Source organism: Ascaphus truei, chromosome 1 (assembly GCF_040206685.1).
Source record: "Ascaphus truei isolate aAscTru1 chromosome 1, aAscTru1.hap1, whole genome shotgun sequence".
Classification (NCBI taxonomy): domain Eukaryota; kingdom Metazoa; phylum Chordata; class Amphibia; order Anura; family Ascaphidae; genus Ascaphus; species Ascaphus truei.
In genome coordinates, this window is record NC_134483.1 from 132517164 (window position 1) to 132537996 (window position 20833).

Sequence of the window (20833 nt, forward strand, 5' to 3'; positions counted from 1 at the left end):
GCAGATCACATGGGAGGCCAGAGCCAATAGGGCGCCCCAAATCTACTGCAGTAGATATATATTAATAAAGTTTGATAGTGTGCTATAGTGTATCTATCAAAACACTGTTGGTTTGTAGAAAAATAGCAACCGCAGTAGTAGAATACAGAAAAGTGTATCCACTCCGCAAGTAATGTAAGTTGTTCATCATCAACATTACAATAAATTATAGGATGGTTGCCTCATAAAGTTATTAAGCTGGCATAGCGGATCCACCAACAATCTTTTTCGACTGTGGCCCCCTGCTGACTGTTCCCCCCTCCTTACCTTGGCTCTGGCGTTCTGGTGTAATGATGTCCCATTGCCATGGCAATTCGTGACCCCGTGGCGTCAATTGAGTCCGTGTTGCCATGACGATGCATCTCCAGAAGCAGTCTGAGCCAAGGTAAGTGAAGTTACATAGGCCTTCGCCACTTCCCCGGCATTTCATTGAAATGCCTTCAGGAAGTACGTGGGGCCTTTGTAAACCCAGCACCCCCCGCAAAGTGACGTAATGACGCCCAGAACCAAGGTAAGGGGGGGGGGGCGCAGATTGCGGGACAGCCAGCAGGGAGACGCAGGAGAAAAAGATTGTGCTCCCCTGCTCCATCTCATCATCCCTCATTTCTCCCCATTCCTCCTTGTCATTATCATCATCAGCAGCATCATCTCTCCCCCTCCTCCTTATCATCTGCACACACTTACCAACACAGACACACACACACACTTACCAACACAGACACACACACACACTTACCAACACAGACATACACAGTCATTTACCAACAGACACACAGAACCGGGAGATGCAGGGAGGAGAAGCTATGGAGTGCTCTGCAATGCCACCTGCTGCCCGGAAGTGGTTAAGCAGGAAGAGAGCCCTTCTCACCTCCTCCCTCCAGCTGTTTCATGATCAGCTCCACACTCTGCAGGCAGCATCCTCCGCTCTCCTCCTACCCGCCCAAGCCTGTCTCTATCTGAAGAGAGACAAATGAGCCACCGACAGGGGGGGAGAGCGGGCCCCTCAAGAGCGCAGACCCCCGGGCTATGGCTATGCCTTTGTGTATATGCATGTATGAGTGTATGTATATATTAATTATTCAATAATACAATATTTGTAATGTGTTCTTTCTTTGTTAACATATGTTAGGATAGTAGGGGGCCCCTGCTGCAGCCACACTAATAAGATAGGGTGATGAACGGTGCTTAGGGTGTACATACAGTAGTGAAGGGATAGAGAGAGAACCCTGTATAGCACTCAGGTTCACGCTCTGATGATAGTAGAGTGATTTAAAACATAAACTGTATTAATAGCATATATTAAAATAGTGGATGTTGGAACAACGTGCTGGAGATAGGTTGATCCTGAATAATAGTAGCCGTGTTGGCTCCGGATCAGATAATATCTTAAATACCAGATATAACTATATTGGAACACTGGTAACAAAACGACACAGAGATCCTGATGTGGACCTTTGTGATAGGTGTGGGTTCCTGGGTGTGCTAATAAAGGTACTGAAGTAACATATCACACACTGGCATAGTCTGCGTACTTCCTTTATTAAGGTGGTAAGTATGATATATATATATATGCTGGTAGACGCTGGGAACGAATATAGTATGATTCTCAGCACTTCAAGGGATATTAGCACTCTCCAAAAAGAACACCACACAGAGGAGAATTGCAATGACCATCGGGGCACTGCTAGTCTGTATATCCTGCACGAGCAGGCTGCCGCATGAACTCGCGGTTAGAGTTTCATAATGCGGATGCAGTCACAAGCCTGCGCGTGCACGTGGGAGAAGGGAGCCGACGCACGCGTTTCGCGAGGGGCTTTCTCAAGCTCGGCTCCCTTCTCCCACGTGCACGCGCAGGCTTGTGACTGCATCCGCATTATGAAACTCTAACCGCGAGTTCATGCGGCAGCCTGCTCGTGCAGGATATACAGACTAGCAGTGCCCCGATGGTCATTGCAATTCTCCTCTGTGTGGTGTTCTTTTTGGAGAGTGCTAATATCCCTTGAAGTACTGATATAGTGACCCCCAGCAACACCATAGCTGCGCTGCTGTCAGGGATATTCTAGACAGCAGCACTTTAAGGGTCACTATTGGTGCTTACCCTCAGCTCACCCTCTGCTATGGGATTATGATTACTTACTATCCAGCCACAGTGCCTCCCTCACATAAGTCTCTATAACCTCAACCTGCTTACAGTCTATACACAGCCCTAGAGGTTAGTGCAGGGCACCTACCCTGCAGTATATACAATAGAAGGTTACCTTAGGTCAGTTTGACACTTGGCTGGAGACACCCATATATATAGAGTGGTTAATTAGCTGACTGCACTCACGACTGCTGAGAATCATACTATATTCGTTCCCAGCGTCTACCAGCATATATATATATATCATACTTACCACCTCAATAAAGGAAGTACGCAGACTATGCCAGTGTGTGATATGTTACTTCAGTACCTTTATTAGCACACCCAGGAACCCACACCTATCACAAAGGTCCACATCAGGATCTCTGTGTCGTTTTGTTACCAGTGTTCCAATATAGTTATATCTGGTATATAAGATATTATCTGATCCGGAGCCAACACGGCTACTATTATTCAGGATCAACCTATCTCCAGCACGTTGTTCCAACACCCACTATTTTAATATATGCTATTAATAAAGTTTATGTTTTAAATCACTCATCTATCATCAGAGCGTGAACCTGAGTGCTATACAGGGTTCTCTCTCTATCCCTTCACTTTGTTAACATATGTACAGATGTAGCAAGACTTACTATTCTCGAGTGTAAATCCACGGCATTTACAATCTGCATTTGTAATCTGCGGCTCCCTTACGGCTGCTGAGTATCATAGGCAAAGATATTCAGTGCGCCACCTATAGGCCACACGTACTGAACTGCAATCACTTAAATTACCGCACAAATAATAATAATTCGTGCTGAGCGCAGCCGAGCTGCAGACGAGTCGCGGCTCAGTCATGTACGAGGCGTGGGCAACACAGTGTTCATGCAGATGTCTTCTCGCTGTCACAATGGCAGTAAGTTTTACTTCATCTATATATATGCTCTTATCTCCCTACTGTGACATCACTCGTCACAATGGCAGTAAGTCTTACTACATCTGTAACTTTGCCTATTTTCATTTTTTTAAATATTTTTAATTATTGTATAATTATTTTAATGTGTAAGTTACTAAACAGTACAGAAGAAAAAAAGGAGGAACAACCCCCTAAATCAGGGCTCTAGCGCATGCAAAAATAAGTTGGTGGCACAAACTATGAAATATCAATATCTTTGCATTGTAGAAAAATGTCCAATCTTTGTCATCCTGGAAGAATAATGTTTTATATCGCTCCAATATAATGATGTAATATCCGGTCAAATAATGCTTCCATGTAAGGCTATAATATGAATGAGCTTACGGGGATGTCTGAAAACCCACCAAAATGGCTATCCTGACCCCCATAGCTAACATATATGTCCTTGGAGCTAGACTGGTACAGTACAGTATGTGTACATTTATGTTGTCAAACTCTGTGGTTGAATGAGTAATTGCAATTGTTACAGGAGCTGACATTTAAATTCACCTGTCACTGTGTAAAAGAGAAATTGAAATTGATGACAGATAAAGCCATTTGTCCCACCTAGTTAACCAATGTTCTATTAATTATCCAAAACCTTTTACCCCACTACATCTACAGCAAGCATGTCATTGTGTACCATTATCAAGGCAATGTCTTCCCAATTGCCAATTTTTTGTTACAGTGCAGTTAGTATTTCATTGGACAGATAGCAACAAAGAGGATATCCGCACTCCCGAATAGTAAATTGTAGGGTGGTTGCACTAGGGGAGGATAAACAGAGAGCAAATGTCTGAGCCTCCAGATGGGGGTGAGACACCGTGGATCCCCAAATGTAATGCACTAAGCACACCTAAATATTGGCAATCTGATAATTCATAGCACTCCATAATAGTAGAGTGTACATAGTGTGGAATAGTACTGCTGGCTAGCACTTGGATGGAAGGTATGCGCTTGATTCATTACCAAGAAGCAAATGCCCCCAAACTCTTTCAGAGGGTGGATAATTGTAAAATTAAAAGAAACTATTTTATTAGTGTATAACACAGTAAAACGAGAGGGGTAATTCTATAATAGACATAGTAAAACTGCTGGTGAGCAGCAAAAAGTAAGTAAAACCGGGAATACATTTATGTAGCAGATGGCAGTAATGGGCAGATAATTGCCTGAGCCAAGACAGATGAGATCTCTGAGCAGGACCTGTTAAGGGTTGTAATGGAGGCAATGCGGTATGCTTAGAGTAACAGTGAGCCTGCTTAAATGAGGCTAGGTAGTATGTACTTTCAGTGAGACATTTGCTCTCTCAGTATTTCATGCTTTTGGAATTCTTGAAATGTCTTTTTTTATTTAAAGCAGCAATCACTCTATTAATGTTTTTTTTTGTCTTTTTACTTAAAGCAGCAACCTCCCTCCCCCCATTTCCCTTATTCCTAAATCGCTGAGCCGCGCTGGTCCTTGAGAAATATTGAGCACTGAACACAATCTTTTCCTGGATGGATCATTTTATTAGCAGTCCATTATTTAACCACTGCTAATTCTAGTGGCCAATTTGTTAACCCTTTGTCTGACATTAGGGGTATATATCAATACCATCAAGATCTTTAACCAATTCTAAGACCCTATTTATTAAACATCAATAGAGCATAGATAATATTCCATCTACTATTTGGTTTGTTTAGCCTAATTTTGACCCTATATAGTTTGGTCTTATTAATCAGTATAGTATAATACCAGTGGATATTATCCTTATTCTTTATCATTTAATACTGGTATATTATTGGTGTCATTATACCACTGAACACACACACACACACACACACACACACACACACACACACACACACACACACACACACACACACACACACACACACACACACACACACACACACACACATTATACTTTTTAACTTTAGTCCTTGGTTATGTACACATTTTTAATTTGGTTTGCATCACTATATAATTATTCACTGCCAAGATTATGTTCTACAATTTGATTATATTTTAGTCTTATGTATTAAAAGTTTTTACATCCTTATCACCACTTCCACATGACATCTGAGTGCAACATACAGAGACTTTCCCTCCTTGTTAAATTTACTGAACACAATCTGGCCACAGCAGGAATGGAGAAGGACTCCCTCTTCTGGTCACATCAATAGTTACACCGCGAGCATGTGATTGCATGAGCCGCAGGGGCTGGTGTTATGCCCGCTCTGGCATGCTAGGGTTAAATCAGGGGATATAGGGCCTCATGCAGTAAGCGTCGATTATGTGAAATCGGCAATCTTACCGATTAGTCATGTTATTGGCGATTTTTCCTCTCCGTATGCAGTAAGTGCCGAATACATTCAAAATCAACCCGAAAACAAATCCGCCCACTCTCACGATGATTAGCCGATCACACACAGGTGTATCGGCGTGCGTGGCGCGGTGCTGTTAGGTTGCCCAATCACAAATCTTGCTGAATCAGGCGAAACAAGCATGTTTTGGATTGCGCGCCATATTTAAAGGCAACGTGTACTGCTAATCATTCTCTGTGTTGTTGGGAGTGAGAGAGAGAGAGACGCACAGAGCTGGTGTTTGAACATTTGCATATTGACTGAGAGACTTGTTGTGTATTGGGTGAGCTTTGTCCATTGTTGTTTTGTTTACATCTTTGTCTTGTTTTATATGTGGAAGTGTTTCGTGTGATTGGCTGTACATTTCTTGTCTGTTTTTTGTGAGTGCTGGAAGTATGCCCGCAAAGCGTGGGAAGAGTGATGCTGGTGGGAGTGGGAGTGCTACTCGTGCGAGTACGCGTCGGAGTGAACGTACTGTTCAGGGGAGTGATGTTGCTGAGAGTGAGAGTGGTGTTGCAGGGAGTGGGAGTGCTGGTGCTGCGAGTGGTGTTGCTGGGAGTGGGAGTGCTGTTGCTGGGAGTGGGAGTGCTGGTGCTGGGAGTGGGAGTGCTGTTGCTGGGAGTGCTGGTGCTAGGAGTGGGAGTGCTGGTGCTAGGAGTGGGAGTGCTGGTGCTGGGAGTGCTGCTGGTGGCGCAGTTGCTGATGGGGTGGATGGTGGTGGCGTGCTTGCTGGTGGGCAGCTTTTGGAGGCTCTTCCATTGGAAGAAGGAGAGTCCAGTCAGCACCAGCCAAGCTCTGACCCTAAACCTGCTCGGAAGAAACGTGTGGAGAAGCCACGTAATCCTCGCTTCAATGACCAGGAAAATACAGCTCTTGTCACTGGCATTCTGGAGCACTATGACAGTATATATGGACATTTACTAGGTAAGTGTACCTTTACATTTATTAATCAAATACATGTGATCCTAGGTCATCTGAGTTTTGTTCATATGCAAATATGGGTTCACAATATCTTTCTATGTTAATTAGTCTGGAAACACAGCTTTTTATCATGCGTTACAAGGACAACTAAACACAGGCGGTCAATTTGCCATAACTGCATACAATATGAATGCAAGCTTGCTTACATGTATAGGTTTAGTAGTGAATGCTCATGTGCTTCACATATTACACCTAAAACAGCATGTTTGCTATCTCTTGGAACAGCTAGCAGTGTAGGAAACTGGTGCTTCTATTATTATTAATTAACCTCATATATTTTATATGTTTTTCAAGGGCGGACAAGTTCAGCAAGCAGAAAAGAAATGTGGGACACAATAGTCATTGGTGTCAATGCGTGTGGGAATCATGTGAGGGACAAGCGGAATTGTCACAAGAGATTTGATGATATTAGGTCCAAATTGAAAAAGAAAATACAACACCAACGCGTGCATGCTACTGGCACTGGAGGTGGGCCCACACCACAACGTCTCATATTAAGTCCATTGGAGGAGCTGCTTCGGGCAAAATTACTTCCCGTCGTCGTGGAAGGCTTACCTGGTGACCGTGATATTGGAATTTATCCCTCACAATTTCCACCAGGTGAGAAATATTAATGTACTAGGCGTGTCGTTGCTTACAGTTATTTTGCATATTTACACTGCTTTTTATACTGTCTTCACAATATAAGCATACCTGCATCTATATATGTATATGTCTGATTCTGTATATATATATATATATCTAAATAGACATATATGTTGTAGTCCTACTAAAAGCACTAACTAATATAGCACGTGCCATTGCGTGCTCATTTACATGTGAATTCCCAAAATGCATTGCTGCAGTGGAATCAATTGATGGTGGGCGAAGATGGGGAACAACAGGGTAGTACACATGTGTAACACATGTTAATGAGAAATTATTACTAGCTACAGGTACAGAACATAAATATGTAGAATATTATTGTGTATTTTATTTATTTTACTCCGACAAACATGACATTACTGCCTATTTTAAGCATGCATCAAATATATTGCATGCAACGGCCTACAAACATCACTTGCACTAACACATCTATAGATGTTAATGAAAAGGTCCATTTTTGATTTAAGTCATATACAGACAGCATAATGAGGCACACGTATCATATGTTATGTCATTGTTTTCATAACTTAAAAACTGCACACGACTATTTAGCTCATCTACCATTGTGTTAAAGCAGCTGCAATTAATATCTCATCACAGCATACACTTCAACAGAGGGGGTGGGGTTCAGCACACACACTAATTACAGCCTCATTTTAGGGTCAACTTAGTTCACACCATTTTCACCTGTTTCAAGTAATTGAAAGGTGTGGCTCATTAGGCTTTTTGGGGAAGGGAATACCGTTCTTACAACCTGACTAGCACAACTGAAGTTAATCACACTCATTTGAAAGCTTCACTTTAGCTACTAAATGCCCCAACAACTCATTACTTATCAAAGCGTACGTCACACATTAGTTCACTCATATCTATAGTTGAACTACTATCAACGACACATTATCACACACTGCATGTCTTGTCTTGTTGAGTCACAGCCACATTCAGGTGTGCCACATCTTATATTAATGTACCACACATATCCTCTACCAAAAACAACACTTTTTGCAATATGACCACCTTCATGATAACCACTGTGAATGGTCATCTCATGATAGTTATGTACATTATGATACTGATATCACTACACAACATATGATTTTTATGTACAAATTTAATCTATTTATCCTCACGCATTACTGCAGAACCATAGTATGTTGTATGTTAGGGAACTCAAAAGTTCTAAGTACACAGGCATGTACATTGTTATTACAACTATTTATGTTCACTTTCACACACACATTTTGGGTAAAGGCACTGATGCTGTTAGGTACTCATAAATACAGAACATACAATAACTGTTTGTTCAATATTTACACATGTAATTGTAAAACTAATGTTATTGTTAAATATAGTTGCCCCTGGAGGACATGTGTCACCTGAGACGGAACAAGTGTCTTCACCTGGGTCAGCCAGCTCAACACACCTAGAAGGTGAGTGTATCAGTTGGTGGCCATATAATATGTGCTTTTCTATATGTTATGTTGTCATGTTCATTATTTGTTTTGCACATCTTCTTTAAATAGGATTACTTAGTGTATGTGAAAATGAAGTGTAAGGCAACATGTATTGTGTTAGTGATGTTAACTATCATGTAGGAGTTGTGAGTTTAGAGCAAGTTTTCATTCATTCATATTTCATACTGAGTCCAAACATTATTCTTAAGTCAAGGTAGTTTTTAATGTGAGGTTATAAAACGTATGGAAACATGTTAGTTGTTACTTATGACACAGTAGAATTACATAGTAACACAGCAGAGATTAACATGACATTTAATAATGTGTACATTTATTTGTAGAACATGATGAAGAGGATTATGATGATGATGATGATGATGATGATGATGACGCCACCGCCATAGACACACAAATAGAAGCAAGTGACCATGAAGACGTTCCAATTGAAACTGTTTTACCGCCAAATCGTCCAGCAAATACGACATACGATGCAATTGTAGCTTCTGAGGGAAAAATTGTGGAAGCAGAAAATCGTCGCCATTCTGACCTCATGACAGTGCTGGAAAGGATGATTGCACTGCAGGAAGAAACAGTTTCACAATTGGCACATCTCCACAGAGTCTTCATTGAAGTGCCGAAACAGTTGCAAAAAATCAACACCTCATTCGAAGCATTAGTAGTTCAGCAAACACAAGCTAATTACTTGAGAATGACGAATGTAGCACAATTCAATTTGAACAGCTCACAGGCAGGATCTGTTCATGCTGGTCAGTTTTCACCACATGCTTCTGATCTTCATTCACCAGGTCCAAATGTTACCGGTCAAGTAGCAGACATTGCTGTGCAGGTTCCTGACGACATACTACCGCTGCCATCTGTACAAAATCAGCAGCTGACACCTACAAAGGAGCCCACAAAAACAAAATACAAGCAGTTACTACTGACCAGTTTTGGGTCAAAAACATCAAAAGACACACATGAAACAGACCAACCATCACTTGTGCAGTGTCTACCAACTTGCTCACATGTGTCAGTGGGCACAAGCCCTGTCGGTGAGTCACTGGCCACAAGCCCTGTAGGGGAATCACTGCCCAAAAGCCCTGTAGGTGAATCACTGGCCAAAAGCCCTGTAGGTGAATCACTGCCCAAAAGCCCTGTAGGTGAGTCACTGGCCACAAGCCCTGTAGGGGAATCACTGCCCAAAAGCCCTGTAGGTGAATCACTGCCCAAAAGCCCTGTAGGTGAATCACTGCCCAAAAGCCCTGTAGGTGAGTCACTGGCCACAAGCCCTGTAGGGGAATCACTGCCCAAAAGCCCTGTAGGTGAATCACTGCCCAAAAGCCCTGTAGGTGAATCACTGCCCAAAAGCCCTGTAGGTGAGTCACTGGCCACAAGCCCTGCCCGAGAAGTGCCAGAGGCCACTCAAAGTGGCTCTGTTGTAGCTAAAGTTGGTGGCAAACGAAAAAGCAAAATTCAAGAGACAACAAGCAGGCCTGTTACTCGGTCTCAAAAGGAACAAAAAAAATAAATGTTCTAATTCACAAAATATGTCTTTGGCCTTGTTTTGTTGATTTCAGATTATCTAATTAATATTGTATGTATGCTGAAGAGTGTGTTGTTTCCAAACTTTCAAATATGTTCTTGTACACGTGAAGTTTTGGAAATGTTAACACTCCTAATTAGTGAATAGTGTTATAAATAATTATGTTTTAATCGTCTGTTCAGTAATGGTCCACCAGGAGCCAGTTGCTAAGTTTAGAGAAGCTGCCATTGACTTTGCAGCAAAACATTGCATTTGGGTGTGTTACTTGATGTAATCATTGCATCTGCATATTATTCACATGCAATTATAAAAGTACCTATTTAACTGCAAACATCTTTCTTGTACGTGTACAGCAGGATTTTGTGTTAAATATTACTTACCTTTGCTGGCCATTGTAATGTTGTCCTTTAATCATTTATGTGTTCTTGTTTCAAGAACATCTCTGAATTTATACTAATATATATGTAGTATGTATGCATATATGCACACACACACACACGCTGTGTGTGTGTGTGTGTGTATGTATATATAGTACTATCTAAACTGGTATAGATGTATTTACAAAAAACATACACTTCATGCTTCCTTGTGAAAACACAGTATTTAAATAATACAGGCCTAATGTTTGAGAACTATACTAAGTGTGAGCCTCTAACATTATTGGGCGCAAACAAATGTTTATTACTTAATTCACTCATGTTTATCACCATTTAAATAGGTTTCATACAAGGCCTACTTACTGCCATCAATATGTTGTGTGTACTCCAGCAATATTTAAAAAAAAAAAAAAAAAAATAATTAATTTTTTATATATATAATATATATATATATATATATATATATATATATATATATACACATACACATACACACAATATACATATAGTACAATATACACTTTATATATATATATATATTTATGAGATAGATATATTTATATATATATATAGATACACACGTATTTAAACTCATGCAGACAGGGACTTAACCAGACTTTCAAATACACACAGAAATGTATGTGGGAAAAAAATATTTCATTTTGCAGGTGTGTGTATTTACTGATATGGCTGTCTAAGCACTATTTTCACACAGTGCTCTTTGTTATTTTGCAAGAAAACTCAATGTTACTGAATGAAAAGTGTAGTAATGTTTTCAGAAACGAGATAAAAAAAGGATACATGTTTGTCCCACATGCGGCTATCACAATCCACAAATGTTCAAGCAATTAAAACTAGAAATCCAATTGGCGTTTGAAATAAGGAGTTACAGTTTATACTTTTGTTGACCTTGAAAAGGAAACACAGCAATTTGTTAGCCATTGAGCAGTTTCATTTTGATGAGCAAAGAACAGATACCTGCACACATCTTTTGTGCTACTCTGCAATGGCTGATGAATTGGTGACAATTATGAATCCGAATTTAGGTTATAAATACATGGTATCAGAAGCAATTTTATCAACTTGCGGACACCAAGCAAGCACACGCCAAATCTATGATTTGATTCGAGCAAAATATCCTTATTACCAAAACCGTCGGCATGCGCGCAATTTTAATTCCTCAATAAGATTCACTTTATCAACTAATGACTTTTTTGAACGTGTGCAGGATAAGCTAGAACACAACTATGGTTTCTGGAAGATTGCCAAAGAAAAACATTTCACCGTGAAAGAAGGCACATATATTGTGGTTAAAGGCATATTTATTCCTAATGCCAATAGCAATGGATCCGCTACTACTGTTCCGTGTGAATCGATACCTGCTGCAATATCTGCACCCTCCATTCCTGAAACCCACATTGTACAAGAACATAACTACTATGATTATGTACCAAGCCTTTCAGCTGAAAATGCATTGGAATGGGTACCCGAAGAAATGAACATACCTCCCGACCAATTGTTTGAAGAAAGCAGTGGCGATTCCTATGAGCGCTTCATGGAGGAGATGTGTGTCATACTGGATTCAGCGGGTGGGTCAAGCGTGGATGAAAAAGCCTTGCATTTCTGGAGCGACCAGTTGCAGCCAGACGAAGAGTTAATTCTAGAAGAATGGTAAATATAACAACCGTTATGAGTTGACTCTGCGTTTAAATTTTTTTTTTTTTCTAACCACCATTTTCCCTTTCAATGCGTGGATACAGCGTAACATAGCAGACTGCATAACATGTAGCGATCACAAACAAATTGTTTCCGAATACAATATAGTAGAACCTGAAAGAGTAGTACACATTGCTGACGGAATAAATATACGTACTTTCCTATCACTTTAAACATATTAGCAACATTTTACCATAACTCTAACACATACCTGTTTTGTTATCATGCTACATCTACAACATTTAAAAGCGGGTCCACCACGTATGACGTGGGACCCTTGTCATGGCCCAAGGCGTCCTTAAAAAGGATTACGGATGTAAGTCCCGCCCCCAAGCGACGTGCGCGCCTCAAAGCCTATTGGCTGTCATGTTTTGTTATAGTAACGGTAACTGCAGTGTGTCATGTGTGCGGCTCAGTGTTTGTAGGCGTCAACTGGGCGTTAGCCGAATGTTAATTGAGTGGGAGGAGTGTTAGCGTGCGTTTCACGCTGGTTTAACATGACGTCACACGTATTGCATTTGCGCATTGTGTTATCGGCCGTCCTTTCTGTCCAAACACGTCTGTTTAAAAAGAATACAGATGTACTCGTTTAGAACGAATGTAGTTTCGTATTCATTGTATTTGAAATAAAGATTTTATGTTTAATCATATTTTCAAGCTGTATTGAACGCACAACGTACGCTTTGTTTTGCGCATGCGCAAACAGTTAGTGCAGCCAAGCGTGAAGTGCGTGCGCACACTAAGATGTGCGCGCACATTTTTCAGTATACAGGCAACGTTCACATCATATACATAGTTATGCCTGCTACAAATTTAAAGAAACATTACATACTGATGTACACTTGTACTTCTAACATATAAGTGAGTGACGTGTGTATGTACACAATCATATAGAGCTGTGTAACGCGTTGTCACGGATACATATATAGTAAGGTGCCATCTTTGACCATCATGTGTTTGCTGTATTTCAGAGATGTCGGGGAAGATACAATCGGATCAATGTATGATTTCAGAAGAGTCTACCTTTATATGAGATGATTGTGAGGAGGAGCCACCGACTACTATACTACATATGGAACTAATTTTATATTGCTTGCAGCGCTTATTAACAAACAATTAAAAATGTGATACACGTATGCCTATATTGCATAAGCACTTAATTAACATAATGATGTTGCAAAATAGTGCCTCATGAATTTTTATTGAGTGTTCTTTAATGACTACTATCATTTTATGGCATGGTGTGTTTTATATATAACAACCATTCCCACTCTGCTAACACATCTGTGTATTCTATTGTGTAATGGAACGTATGACTGTCAAAACTATGTAACAATAATAATAATAATAATAATAATAATTATAATATGAGCATGTTCATGTATAGCGCTACTAGTTGTTCACAGCGCTTTACAGACACATTTTTCAGGCTCAGGTCCCTGGCCCGTGGAACTTACAATTTATTTTTGGCCGCCTGAGGCACAGGGAGATAAAGTGCTTTGGCCAAGATCACAAGGAGCCGACACCGGGAATTGAACCAGACTCCCCTGCTTCAAACTCTCAGTGCCAGTGTGTGTCTTTACTCACTGAGCCACTCCTTCTCCCAATGTAAAGGACACTTATAACCAACTAGCCCTTTATTGTTAAAAATCTCTTGTTACATGGGTATGTTGATAAAATGGTTTGGGACTGTAGCAATTAATGTTATTGGCCAGATGTTGTGGTCCCCTACAATGCATGATGTTCTGAATATGACATCAACATCATGTAATGAAGTACGTTTCTGTGTATATTTCATTAACATAACTAACTATAGTTTACTGTGTTTATTAAACTTTCTAAAAATACATCGTATAGTCAATATGATGATATAAGCTACCATAATAAAGCTGGTGTTATCATTTGTCGGTGTTATACATGGATCCTGCACAAATTGATACAGACACAAACAGTTGTCTTAAAAAGTGTGTCTATGCTAATGTGCACGTGATTGACGTTACAATTGTGAGAATACTTGATAATTATCATCATGATAATGATGAAGTGACGTGATTTATATTGCAAAAATATTACCAACATTGTCATATAGGTAAATTAGAAATGCTAAATGACAGTAACATTTGCAACAAAATAGTGTTTTCTGTTAACAGTTTTACACTTGGTACATGTAGGACACATCCACACACGTGTGACTTATACATACACATGTCACAAATTTTAATTAATGTTGACTATTAATTCCTAGCATTAAAAAAACACCAACTTTGCTAAATATAAGATGTAGTACGCATTGTTGTGATTACAGGCATTCATGCATGGAGTGTTATGATCAGTCAATTTCATCCGTGATGAATGAGCTCCCGTAAGTAAACAAATAAGTACAGTTATCCCCTTTTCTCCAAACACCTCTATATTACATGAATGGAATTTATAAGGAAACATACATAAAATGTGATGAAATGGGAGTAATCATTTTCTAATACAATGCACATGAAAGCTCAAGAGTAGCTAAATGCATATACATGATACAGAAAGTACATGTATGTTACATTTGGCTTTAAACCAATATGTTGGGTTTTTACTTCAAATAATTATAGGAAGATTGAGGTAGGCACATCTTATGAGAGATGTCAGCAAATATACATACCATGATCAGTCATACTGGAGATATACCTATAATGCAAAGGAACAATATATAAATTGCAAACATTGACATGCCATCTTCAGTACCGTAAACAACACAGCAAAGTGTGTATTTGGTGTTAAATGTGCAACACCATGTATATTTAATCAAATTCAAAATGTAAATCAGCCTGGTGTACACATCATATGGATGTACATGTTACACTGCACCAATAACATTGTATGTAAGCATACTAGAAGCATGAATGAGTATGGGCATAATATGTGTATTGTCTTAGCATAAGGAACAACACAATGCTAAAATATTAGTGCTTTGTTACCCCAGTTGTATTCACATACACACAACTAAAGTACAATTGAAGAGGGATTATATAACCTGTGCAACAATAACATACCGGTGCCACATCCCTTTGTGCACACAGCAGAGAAAAGAAAGGTGTGCAACCCATATTCATCTGTGTCCTAACAGAAGTTTATATAAAAAAACATTATTGTTAAGATAACATAATTTAACTATAAAAGTAGAACTTGGAACATATCTGTTTTTACTTACAAGAAAAAAATGAATTGATGAGATTCTGGCGTGTCTGGCCACCACTGGCTGTTTGTTCATTTTCAGCAGCTACATGGGTGGGATGCTCGTCTACCAAAGGCTCAGCTAGGTCTGATTGTACATTGTGCCTGAGTGCAACATTGTGCAAAATGCAACAGGCAAGGATAATATCAGACACTTTTTGAGGCTTGTATAGAAGAGCCCCACCAGTTCTGTCCAGACACCTAAATCTGGTCTTGAGTAGGCCAAATGTCCTCTCTATAACAGATCTTGTAGATATATGGGCTGCATTGTACCTCTCCTCTGCTTCAGTTTGAGGGTTTAGCACCGGAGTCAAGAGCCACGGCCTAATTCCGTATCCTGAGTCACCTATAATATATGGAGCACACATAAGCTGACATTAGTGATCAAATGGTACAATGCCAACATTCCTAAATAAAAATGTGTTTTTTGTTATAACATGTAAATGTGTACTCACCCAGCAGCCAACCATGTTCAAAATGTCCCTCTTCGAACGCATGGAAGACTGAAGAGTTCCTCAGGATAGAGGAATCGTGACTGGAACCAGGGAATTTGGGTACCACATGCATTATCCTCATCGTGGCATCACATACCACCTGTACATTGAGTGAATGGTAGTGCTTACGATTGCGGTACACATGCTCACTCTGACTAGGTGCAATCAAAGCAACATGTGTGCAATCGATTGCACCCAGCACAGATGGTATCCCTGCTATATTATAAAAGCCAGTCCTGACTTCCAGCCACTCTGTCGCCTCTGTAGGAAAATGAATATAATTCCTAGCGCGTCTATTGAGTGCATAGAGAAACTGAGTCAAGGCCCGCGAGAATGTAGATTGCGAGACCCCGCCCACTATGCCCACAGTTGTCTGGTATGACGCGGAAGCAAGATAATGTAATGAGCACAGCATTTTAACAAGCCCAGGGACTGCACGACCTCTGGCTGTGAAAAAATCTAAATCTCCCCTTATCTCCTGATAAAGAGATAAGATTGCTGCTGAACTCAAACGATAGCGACTTACAATCTCCTCCTCACTCATCCCATCTAACAGGGTTCTCTCCCTGTACAGACGCGGACGAGGCACAACTTGTCTCCTCTGTCTTCTCCTCTGATCTCCTGTCCCTCTCCCTGTCCCTCGGCCTGTCCCTGTCGTATCCGCGTGACTGTCCCTGTCACTGTCCCTCGGTGTATCCCTCCCTTGCCCTATATGATTCTCTTGATCATCAAGCATGTCATAGAAAAGAATGTTCCTCCGTCTCCTAAACAATCTCAACATTTTGAAATGAGTAGCTGTGAATGAGCAGGTAATGGGCGTCCTTTAAGTAGGTATGTGATGATGTCAGGTGACATAGTAAAATGCAAGGTGTTACATTAACATAATAAAGTACTTGTGTGGCAAGCTGTGTGCAGTTGTTGTTATAAGTATTTGTTGTGTGTATTCTGCAGGGAATGATGATATTTGCCAATGATGTGACGTGATGCTTTGTACAAACATTGCTTGCAAATAAATAGTTGCATGTGCAATGCATGTAAAACTTCTGAACGCAAGAGTCAGTTATGTAATGAGACAAAAAGGCTGAGATTGATGTGGGAAAAGTTTTGTGTAACATGTGTAATTAGCCATGTTATTGTGACATGTTACCAACAATGAATAGTCGTGTGCATATGCATGCATTTCTGTAATGAGGATAGTTGCTATAGAATGAGTTTACAAGGTGTCCCAATGATGAATTACTGTACATGTGTGTATAAGTTAGGTTGAAGTGCTTGTAATGCTACGGTTACAATGTAAACATGCAATGTGATTGAGCGTCCAATAAGTGACGTCATGAAAATAGGGAGTACCCAAAACTAGATGTAAACATGAGAAGACAGATGTACATGAACGTTTAAAGATGCGTGACACATTACAAGCATTGTGTAATGTAAAGGAACATGAATATACGGTGTATGTGTGACATGTGTGACGTGTAACATCATGTAAATAATTGTCGCTCAGTTCAGTAAAATGTGTGATATGATGTGAGGTTCTCCTTTAAGAGTTGAGTATAGTATTTTCCCTTGCCACATCATCACATGATGAGTAATGTGACCCGCAAATGCTGAAAACATGTAAAAGTATAATGTTATGCAAATAATACACGTCAGCTGTGACACAATGCAGGGAATGCCCCCACACTGTAATGCAAATCCCCTTTGTATTGTGAGCAATGAAACGTAAACAGTACTATACTGTTATACGTCCCCGCTCCATTGACTCCATTGATGTACAGAAGATTTTTTTTTTCTAAGTGCCGTTCCGGCAGCCTTAGCGATCGTTCTCCCGTCCAAACTGCCAACTTTAGTTGGCGGGAGAAATCGGCCATAACATCTCAATTTCGTAGTGCCGATCAGCCCCGATAAGCTGATTTTTTTTGTTGAATCCAGCCGATTTAAAAAAATGGCGATCAGTGGCAAAAACAGGCTTATCGGCAGCCGACTGGCCATAACAAAATAATCGGCTCCGAAACCTGGCGAAATCAAGCACTTATCGGCGCTTACTGAATCTCAAACCCAATTTTGGCTATTAAATGGTGATAATTCCCTTATCAACGCTTACTGCATGAGGCCCATAGTCCCCTACATATTGCCAATTTTTTAATTAAACTTGCCAAGTTGGTCGAACTTTCATGCCAGATTTCTACCTATAAGTATTGCATGTGTGTATGCAATATGAGGATTCAATTCAGGATTCAAATACAGGTGGTCTTAGGTTATCCACCCCAAATCAGTCCCGCAAACGGCCGTTGGATTGCGGATCCAATGTTAATCTGTGGCAGGGAGTGTCGGACAATCTGTTCCGATGCCGGATAATGCGTTCCGCGGAATGCATTATCCGGCATCGGATAATCAGTTCAGCGAACAACGGACCGATGGATAGCGAGGACAGTACCTAACATGAATTGACTTTCAATGTAGGCAACTAAATGGGTAATTTCCACGAATCTGCAATGTTAGTTTGGAGTTGTTAAAAAAAAAAAAAGAGTGCTTCAGAGATGACTTATCCATCAGTAACCTCCTTAACTTCACCAACGATATGAATGGCTGTTTCTTTACACACTGATGCACCTAGTTTATATGGCAGTTTTCGGTGCATCCAAAGAAGAACCTCTTAACCTTACACCCATACAGTAAACTGAAGCTTATTTTACATTTGGTGTGATGTTTACGTGCACAAAGCCTCCCTACTTTTGTCATTTTTTGTACATTATCTCCAAGCATATATTCAGAATAACTACTCTATTTAATGCATTGGATGTGGTATCTATTTTAAATGCATTGTATTCTTTAGGTTGCTATGAAATATTTGAATAAACTACTACACAAATGACACCAGAGGGTGCTGCAACATTTTGTTTTAAACTATGGAAGAAAGCTACTGTATAATTGACCTGTACAGTATATGCTTGTATTACACACGTCCATGATAGGATACTTTGAACCTTGTGCCTCTGTTGGGTACATGAACGCAATGAGTTTTATTATTCTCAATCAATGTCTACAGAATTATTATTGGGATAGACAGGCGGGGCAAAACCATCATTCTTTCTAATTATTTTTAGTGACTTCTGTTATTCAAAAGTGTGCAAAGTAGCTTATACAGTAGCTAATTAGTTGTTTGTGACCCATATAGACAAAAATATTTTGTGTACGGGATAGGAGTCATCCATTGAGGTACAAGAAGTGGTACAAGTAAATAATGTAACGAAAGGACACATTTGTGACAAGGAAATAAGGGAAGAAAAAAAAAATTGAAATAATTTTTCTAAGCAATTATTGCTATCGGAAATTTGTTTCACATATATGTTGTGAGTAACGTAACGTTTCAAGATGGAAAAATAACTCAGCGATGCCTCCTATTCTAAATAGGGGGCCATGTCAGAGATACTGATATTTGCAGCATTCTCATGGTCCTTGCTTCCCAGGAGTTAAATATGCAGGTTCCAGAGATCTTCACTCTATAGGGAGCACAGTGGAAGCGGGCTAGGACATTGGGTCGTGGCTGTTTTGCTGCGACCAAATCTCCGCTGGTGTTTTCGCCACAAGTGACCTTGCCACAGGAATCCTCCCCCGCCGGCCGCTTAATCGCTAAGGTATGTCAGTAACCTTAAGCCCTTATCCTAAAAACCCCTAATGTTAATCCTAATACTAACGCTACCCCTTCCTAAAAACCTTAACTCCTTAACCTAAACCCACTCAAGTTAACCCCCTACCCTAACCACTCAAACACCTAAATTGAACCCCCTACCCTAAAACTTATCTTTTATAGTAGAAGCGGCCGGCAGCAGAGCATCCAGCAGCAGAACGGCTGCAGAGGAGGGTCCTCCTGCAGACAAACGCCAGTGGGGACTTGGACGTGGGGAGACGGCCGTGACCAAGTGTCCCATGCTGCTGTAGAAGTGCATATCATGAACAGTCAGCCTCAGATAGAAGACTTCCCCACAGAGGCTTACTGGTTGCCAGACCAAATGGGGGCAGGGTGTTGGTTTGGTAGGCTCCACTGAATTAATATTTTAGGAAGCTCAAACACCTAAGGCTGAGTCCCCAGTCTTCACTGTGGCACGCGCGCCCAGCGGGGGGGGGGGAGGCGCGTGCACAGCGCTACATCGCGATAGGCGGTCTGAGGGGAGAGGGAAGGTTTGTGACGGGAGGGGACGTGGCTGTGGGTTTGCTGTGACGTCCCGCGGCTGGTTCGCCCTTATTGGCTGAACCGCCAGTGGGGGCGTGGCCACGCCTCCGTCGCAGATGTTAATTTAAAATTCCCCTGCCTGCCTGAAAACCTGTCGCGCACCTTTCCCCAGCGGTAGGGACTGGGACCGGCCTGACTGGGGGGCGGGGCTTGATAGCAGAGCGCATGCCGAGGCGTGCGCTGTAGAAATGACTGGGGCCGCCCCCTAAGCATCGATGGGTAACGGCTATGGATGTCATTGCCCTTAGTAAGGCTGACTATCTAGTTTTATTTTAGCACTTCTTTAGGAAATGAATATTTGGACTTGGAAATGGTTACCTAAGGTAATTTGCGTGGCTTTGTTAATGCCAGGTATAAATGTGACATAACCATGATATAGAAAAGGGTGATTTGGCACACAATCAAGGAAGCACTATAATGTCACCTGCCGGTGCCCACGTAAGGGGGCCGTGGATCGGGACACTGCACTCCTCAGAAGAAAGGCTTTTTGGATTTTTCATCTTAGGACATCTCAATGAACAACTTAACCTGAAATGTTTCCTTGACAGGCGGTCATCGTGCATACTTTGATGGACCTGCGTCTTTGGGATCTCCTGTCATATATAGTTTCTTCTTTATATTAGTCTTAAGAGATCATCATTGGTGTACCATATGGCTCAAGTGGTATTGTTTGTCTTTGACTTTTGTATGTTTTATGTATGTGTTTTAC

At 40.8% G+C, this 20833-nt stretch overlaps 2 protein-coding genes across 3 annotated transcripts in view; both read left to right on the plus strand.

The window, feature by feature from the left end:
• ADAMTSL1 (ADAMTS like 1) overlaps positions 1-20833 on the plus strand; it is a 943111-nt gene that overhangs the window by 339518 nt on the left and 582760 nt on the right. The window lies entirely within an intron of this gene.
• LOC142468382 (uncharacterized) lies at positions 390-19832 on the plus strand. The gene is made up of 5 exons (XM_075574921.1): positions 390-424; positions 2989-3077; positions 8440-8517; positions 8883-9593; positions 19705-19832. The coding sequence occupies exons 1-5, from the start codon at positions 390-392 to the stop codon at positions 19830-19832; spliced, it is 1041 nt and encodes a 346-aa protein (XP_075431036.1).